At 48.0% G+C, this 8,142-nt stretch overlaps 1 protein-coding gene across 1 annotated transcript in view; it reads right to left on the bottom strand.

The window, feature by feature from the left end:
• The window catches only part of Acsbg2 (acyl-CoA synthetase bubblegum family member 2), a 29,713-nt gene that overhangs the window by 7,186 nt on the left and 14,385 nt on the right, over positions 1-8,142 (bottom strand). The window contains exons 7-8 of the mRNA XM_032900785.1: positions 5,873-6,022; positions 3,149-3,325 (exon numbers count right to left, since the gene is read on the bottom strand). Coding sequence (XP_032756676.1) covers positions 3,149-3,325; positions 5,873-6,022 — 327 coding nt within the window. The remainder of the gene's footprint in view (positions 1-3,148; positions 3,326-5,872; positions 6,023-8,142) is intronic.

Raw genomic sequence — 8,142 nt, forward strand, 5'->3', positions numbered from 1 at the left:
ACAAAAACCAAAAAGATGGTCAAAGAACTGGAAGGAGACATTTGCAAATTATGGTATCTGGTAACAATTCATTGCCTCAATATGTAAAGAACCCTTAAAAATCAACATGATTGGATATACAAAGAAAACTTTAAATGCAAAGGATTTGAACAGAAATGAAATCTAAGTGCTTCTCCATTTCTCTTTGGAAAAGAGCAATCCTCTCAATGATACCAACCAAACTCGGCATAACAAGATGCAGAGGGAGGCTGCACTCGGAATGTGTTGTATGAAAGAAGAATAAAGAAAAAGAAAAAACATAAAGAACGAAAAGAAATTAAATCCAAGGGGTCAATGAACCGATGAGAAGTCCAGCATTATCATTAATCATGAAGACAACGTCTTTGAGGATGGTCACATGCTGCTCCACACCCAGGAGACATGAATGAGGATGGCACTTTTTAAAATGGATACATAACTTGCATTGGGAGGCAGTGGTGAAGCAGGGAATCCAGTGAGACTCCCACATTGATAAAAGTGCCCCCAAATGGGGACCTCTGGAGACCCTTGGGTCAGTCAAAATGCAACACATTCAAAGGTGCAGAACTCCACATTGAACCCTTACCATGCATTCTGTCTCAATTTACAAACAAAACACCCGGGGACCAACAAGCCCACACATGCAGCAGAGAACCACTGCATTATTCCTGCGGCCACTCTGTCTCTCCCTTGAGAGGGAGCCTCTTACTGAACCTGAGGCTTGACTAACTACCAAGCAATCCCCTAGAGATCTCCTTCTCTGTCTGACAGCCACATGCAGCTCTTTACATGAGTGTTCAGGGTTTGAACTCAGGTCCTAAGGTTTGTGCAGCAAGCACACACGCGCGCGCGCACACACACACACACACGCGCGCGTGATGTTTTAGAAGGAAGTGGCCATTCCTTCTAGAAAATGGAAAGGGCAGGAAACAGTCTCGGTAACAGCTCTGTCCTGGTGATGCCTCCATTTAGCCATACAGAGCCCAGTTTGACTCTCTAACCCAGAGCTCGAGAGAACCAAGAAAACACATGTGTTGTGCTACATGGCTCCTTTTCTTGTCATGGCAGCTGGAGGTGAGGTGAACTCCATACTTCTCAGCTGGTTTTTGGAAGTCTGCAAAGTCCATACATAAAGGAAATGGATACTCCCTTCCTTGTATATTCTGAAAAATTTACCAAAGGGTCATCCCCAGCGACAGAAGGAAGAAAAAGAAGAAAGAAAAAGAAGATAAGAGTAAAGACCTTGGAAAATGCGGCCCAAGCTGGGCGCCACTACAGGGCCTCAGAGCAGTGTGCCCCGGGCACTGCTCAAACCCTTCCTGATCCCTCGTAGCCATGGCTTCTTACCTGCAGAGCTGCAGTAGTGGAGTTGGACTCTGGCCTGGGCCCAGTATCCACCTTGCAGGTAAACACAAAGATCAACTCCCTTGTGATGTGGAATAGTTTTGGCCTGACTCGTGCTCAGAATGCCCCAGGAGTCTGTCTGAGTTACTAAACTGACATCTTTTCTTGGCTTGGTCCTTGGACCTGCCTGGCTTGTCTCACTTCATTCCAATTATGACTTGACCTCAATAAGCTATAAAACCCCACCTCGGGTTTCCCTTTCAGTTAGCCCAACTGAAGAAAACAACATGGTAATATACTGGTTCACAGTGGAATGCTGGAGGAAAAACTGGCATGAAGAAACGTCACCCAACTGGAAAACAAAGGCAACTGATAACTCTAGGAAAAACAAAAGTTTTAACAGACAGGGCTGGGGCTGTCTGGTTAGCCCTTGGCTGTGGTTATAAAGCAAATTTTATTTTCAGAAGATGGAGAAGGGAGAGAGGATGGAGACAGTGAAGGAGTCAGATGCTCATTTAACACATAGGAAAATAATACATGACAAATAAAAAGAAATGGTAATGACACATAGTATTCCAAAACACTAGAGGTGCATACAAAAGAAATCATCTCAATGTATGAGCTACGTGTCGCTCAGAGCCTTAGACTGGGAAGTGGGGAAGAGTTGTGGTGTTGTCCCAGCACTTGGGGAGCAGGGCCTGGGAGATCTCTGTGACCTTCAGAAAGCCAAGCAAAGCTCAGGTCTTATCTGACTTCTCCACAGCATTGTGTAAGGTCTCCTGAAATCCAGCTGTTAACACTTCTATGGCAAAAAGCCCAACACCTTCCTGGCATGCAAGCTAGACCCCGGCAAACAGAATCAGAGCTCCTCAGGGGCTCTACTCACATAACCATGTGTGAGCATACACACACACACACACACACACACACACACACACACACACACACACACCTCATACATGTGAGTGCACACACACCCCATACACATACACACTCCACACACACACACTCCATACACACATACACCATATACACATACACACACATACACCCTATACATGTGTGCACACACACACCATACACACACCTCCATACCACTTAGACCCCATACACATACACACTCCATACATACACACACACCATACATGTATGCATACACACACCCCATATATGCATGCACACACATATCCCATATACACACCTCCATACTCCATACATACACAAACCACACCACACACACCCTATACACACACACCCCCAAACCCCAAACATACACATAACCTATACATACACCATATACACACCCCATACAAAAATGTCTCCCAACATACATAAACACACATGTGCCCGCATATACATGCACAAGTACTCACAAATTTTTAAGGGGGGAATCCACAAGGTGGCTCATTGGGTAAAAGCACTTGTCACTAAGCCTGATGACCTGAGTTTGTCCCCAGGATCATAGGATGGGAAGGAGCATGACCCTTAATATGTCCTCTGACTATCATATACACACTGTGGCACATACCCCCAATGAATAAATCAATACCAGAAGCACTGAAAACACACTTTCAGTGCCACTCCAGCCCCTTGCTGGGCTTATTCAGCGTAGTCTACACAACTGCATGGCAGGGAAAGAAAACTGAGAGTGGATTCAGCTGTCCTCAATGTTGTGGAATGGAACAGAAAATGAAGATGGAGAAGAAAAATTCTTAAGAGTTTGGAGAGGCAATGTCCGCTCCCCCAAGGCCACTGCATGCTTGGTGAGGACCTCACCCAGCCTTACCCTGAGAGCATCTGGTTGAGCAAAGAAAGTGAGCACCCCGACTTTGATAGGGATCCAGATGTCCATGAGCTGGGCTGCAATGTGGCTGAGGGGCAGGTAGCTGACTATCGTGTCCTGCTTTCCTGAGACGGGGATCAGCTCAATCTCTCGCGCCATGGCCCCTGCCGTCCACGTGATCTAGAAAACAAGGGTATTCCTGTGCCTTGCCTGAGGACCACTGTGTACACGTATATATACATGCATGCACATATATGTACTTATATGTTCACATGTGTGTGCCTATGAGGAGGCCTGAGATAGAGATCAGTTAGTTGTCTTCCTCGACTGCTACCTATGTCATTGTTTTGAAATTGTACTTACTGAGGCTAAGAGCACTTGCCCCATCTGGTTCCAGCACCTACAGCACAGCTCGGCAACACCATTAACTCCAGTTCGAGGTGATCACCTTTTCTAGCCTCTGAGAGCACCTGCAAACATGCTGTCTGTCTGTCTGTCTGTCTGTCTCTTTTACACACACACACACACACACACACACACACACACACACACACACACACACACACACTTTCCTAAGAGACATCCTTCTCTGTGAGTGTGTTTGCACCAAGGCTAGCTCGCCCTTTTTAGGGCAGGGCTTTTTCTCAAACCCAGCTTTGCACCCTGGCTACAGAGAGAACCAGCAAGCATCAGGAACCTTTTGTCTCTGCTCTACCCAAAGCTGGGGTACACAGGTATATGTGTAGTGCTCAGTTTGTTACATGGGTGATGGGATGTAAACTCCAGTCCCTGTGACCGAGAAGCAAGCACCCCTAATCAATGCACCATCTCTTCAACCCCTTCTGACTTAATTTTAATACAGGATCTCTCACTGGAACTGGGGCTCACTGATTTGACTTGGCATTGGCCAGTGAGTCCCAAGTGTCTTCAGGTCTCTGCTTCCTTAGAGCTGGGATTAGAAACCTTGTATCACCATGCCTGGGGTTTTATATGGTTGTTGGAATTGAACTCAGGTCCTTGTGTTTGCAATAAGGCCATCACCCAACACTCTTGCCCAGTCTTTTGGCATCTGCAACACACTAACGTTATCACACTAGTGGATACAGGAGGCTCCCTGGGACTTGGTGGCTGACTAGTCTGACCACAGAGGTGAGCATCAGGTTCATCGAGAGATCCTGTCCCCAAGCAGAAGGTAGAGAGTGATTGAGGAAGATACCCTTCACATGAATACCAACACAATTCCAAACATGCAGGCTCACCAAGGCTCTTTGTGATGGTTAATCTAGAATGTCAACCTGCAGGATCTAAGAGACGGCTCAGCGGCTGGAGCTCTTACCACACAAGTGTGAAGACTGGAGCTCAGATCTCCAGAGCCTGATATGCTGTGTAAATACCTTAAGTTCTCAATTGTTGTGATGAGACACCGAGACCAAAGCAAGCTGGGTAGAAAGCGTCTGTTTGGCTTACACTTCCACATCACTGTTCATCACTAAAGGAAGCCAGGACTGGAACTCACACAGGGCAGGAACTTGGAGGCAGGAGCTGATGCAGAGGCCATGAGGGATGCTGCTCACTGGCTTGCTCCCCATGGCTTGCTCAGTCTACTTTCTTGTAGAACCCAAGACCACCAGTCCAGAGATGGCCTCACCCACAGTGGGCTGGGCCCTCCTCCATCAATCACTAATTAAGAGCATGTTCATCAGGCTTGCCTGCAGCTGATCCTATGAAGGCATTTTCTGAATGGAGGCTCTCTCGTCTGACTCTAGCTTGTGCCAAGTTGACATACAATTATCCAGCACAGTACATGTGCAGCCACTAGCAGTCCCAGACACTTGGTAGGGGGAGACAAAGGACCACCCCAGAGCAAGCTGAGCCTGTGATCCAAATGGGAGGGCTGAATCCATATATAAGATGGGGAGCAATCAAGAAAGAATCTAGTGACAAATGTTGGCCTTCAGACATCTGCACACATGTATTCTCACAAGCAAGCTATGATCCCAGCACTCAGGAGGCTGAGGCAGAGGGATGAGGAGTTCAAGGTCATCCTCAGCCACGCTGAGAGTTTGAGGCTAGTGTGGGCTACCTGACAACCTGGTTGCAAACAAACAAACAGGAGTGAATCAAAACAAAATGAACTAACCAGGTCAGTGAAATGTCCTGGTGGGTAAAGTGCTTGCTCTGCACAGGACCTGAAAGCCAGTTCTCAGCGTTCCTGTGGTAGTGCGTGCATCAATAATTCCGGCACTGGAGAGGTGGCCCAAGAGGGCAGATAGTCTGCCTGCCCCGATCACTGAGGGCCATTGAGAGACCCTATCTCAAGAATCCAAGATAGACACCCCTGGGGGACCACAGCCTAGGTTGTTTCTGGCCTACACACACACACACACACACACACACACACACACACACACACACACACACACACACACACACAGGAGGAGGAGAGGAGGAGAGAGAGGGGAGAGGGAGAGACTCACAAACACCACCAGATAGAAACCATGAAACCCATTCCCATTTCACAGACAGGGAAACTAAGTCACGGTGCTACCAGTTTTTTGCCTTTCCCCCACTTTGCTCTGTACCCAGGTCTACACCCAAGCCCCCAGCACCAACTGTGTGCTTCTCCATGGAGGAAAGACCCACATAAACTTCATACATGCCTCCTTGTTGCCTGTTTTGAGCTCAGAATAAACCCAGATAAGAGCTGCTCCAGAGGGCAGGGCTTACGTTGTCATGACTCAGCATCACGCCTTTGGGGCTCCCTGTGGTCCCAGAGGTATAGATGATAACAGCACACTGGTTGGCCTTCTGGCTCAGGATGACCCGGTCCAGCTGTATGTTGGGGATGGCATTACCCAGCTCCATGAAGTCCTGCCACTGCAGACGGGAAGTTGGGTGGGGGATGGGGACCTGGCTGGCCCAACTCCAGTAGGCTCACCCCAAGGCAGGTTGACAGAGGAGGTTGTCACAAGGGTCAAGGCCTGGGAGAACTCTCAGAAATGCCCTGTTGCACCCTGGCCAGCTTTGGGCCGCTTCCTGTGTGCTGGTGGGCCTGTGAACTCAGACAGGCCTCATCTAAATGCAAGAATGCTAGCCTTGTCTTTGGGTAGTCCCAAGCAGTGACTGACTGTGCTGTGCTCTTGGGCAAGCAGCTGCTCTCTCTGACCCAGCCACCTGATGTATTTACAATTCTTAAGGACAACACCAGCTGTAAATAACAGAAGCCTGTCCTTCAAACAGCTTAAACAAAGGGTTCTTAGACTTCAATGTAATTACTTATTTTGGGATGCATGTGTAGAAGTCAGTTCTCTCCTTCCACTGGTGAGTTCCCAGGATCAAGCTACAGGTCATCAGGCTTGGTTGGCAGCAAGCACCTTTACCTGCCAAGCCCTCTTGAAGGAAGCAGTGACCTCTGGGAAGAGCTCCCATCCTGTCCTGAGTTCACATCATGGATTCCCTAACTTCTGAGTTAGGGACCCAACCAGATGGGTCTGGCTCCACCCCCACACCAGACGTCATCCCTGATTGGATGAAGCCGAGTACTTCATCAGTCTAGGTGCCCGTGATTCGCTGGCAATTAGCTCCAATCACAGTGAAGATGATGAAGTTAGCAGTGAATGAAGATTTCCTATTGCCTAGACTTGTCACTAGGGATGTGGCCACAGGATCATGAGTGGGGATGAGAGGGGCCTAAAAAGCCAAGAGATTAGCCCAGGGGATATGGGCTGCTGGGTGCAGCCTGCTGGAAGCCCACGTTCTGGGCTGTAGTTAAAGGAACTGACAACCTTCTTTGCTCAAGCCATTTGGGGTTGGGCTTTTACTGCATGGAAGCGATGGCATCATTTAGGTTCAACCAGGGCAGCTGAGCAGACTGAGGCACTGGGCCTAACAAGAGGTTTCCATTCCTAAACTGAATCCTAACTAAGGATGGCGAGACTAAATCTCAGCACACAGGAGGCTGAGGCAGGACACTATCAAGTTTTAGGCTAACCTGGGTTATGAATTCGAGACTAGATAGATAAATGCATATCTATCTCCATTCAAATTTCATGGGGTCTCCAATCCACTGCAGAGTAGGTAGGTGCCGTGGTATGTAACCGAATCATCCTGTCAGTGTCCCAACTCAAAGGCACTCTCATCCACAGGGATCGTGGCACAACCTACGCACAGACTTGCCGTTACTATGGGGAGGATGCTGCTGCCACCTAGTGGCTGGAGGCCAGAGCCACTGCTCTAGGACTACCCCCTTCCAAGAGTCTTTTGCTCCAAACTCAACAATCCCAGGACTGAAGAATGTGGTCAGGATACATCTAAGGAGGTTTTTACTTTTTCTTTCTCTCGAAACACATCACTTAAGGTTGAACCAAGACCCACACACTAGGCAAGAAGACACCAGAGAGCCACACCCCCAACCCCTCACTGGGGGAGTCTAGGCAGCAGTTGTACTTCTGAGTCACATCCCAGGTCTATTTATTTTAGTAGAGGGTCTTAGTAGTTGTTCATGCTGGCCTTCAGCTCACAGTCCTCCTGTCTCAACCTTCCTAGTAGTTAGGATGGCAACTAAACATGTAGCTAAACAGAGCCAAAAGTAAAATTATAATAGATTATGACGGTTTGGTTGGAGCCCGCTGCTTGCCCCTGCACAAGCTGGGAAACCCTGTCTGCTCTCTTTTCCTCAACCCATCTTCATGGGAAAACTCTAAACAAAGGCATGTGCCGAGAGGTCAGTTCTTCATTTCTGGCAGCCGATGTAACCAGCTGTTCAGAATCAGCCAGTCCATTCTATGCCAGCCTAGGAGCCCAGCTTCTAAGCACAGGCAGGCACAGCCTAGCTTGTCAGCATAATGCTTCTGTATACCACGCAAAGTTTATCCTCGAGTTAATTCAAATGCTGATTTCTTCTCCCTCATATCTTGTTTCAATGTGGGTGTGGCATTATAATGCTTATGTCAAGATCTGTCTCAAGTTTGTGTGAACAATTCTTACCATTTAATCTC

Source organism: Rattus rattus, chromosome 4 (genome assembly GCF_011064425.1).
Source record: "Rattus rattus isolate New Zealand chromosome 4, Rrattus_CSIRO_v1, whole genome shotgun sequence".
NCBI lineage: Eukaryota > Metazoa > Chordata > Mammalia > Rodentia > Muridae > Rattus > Rattus rattus.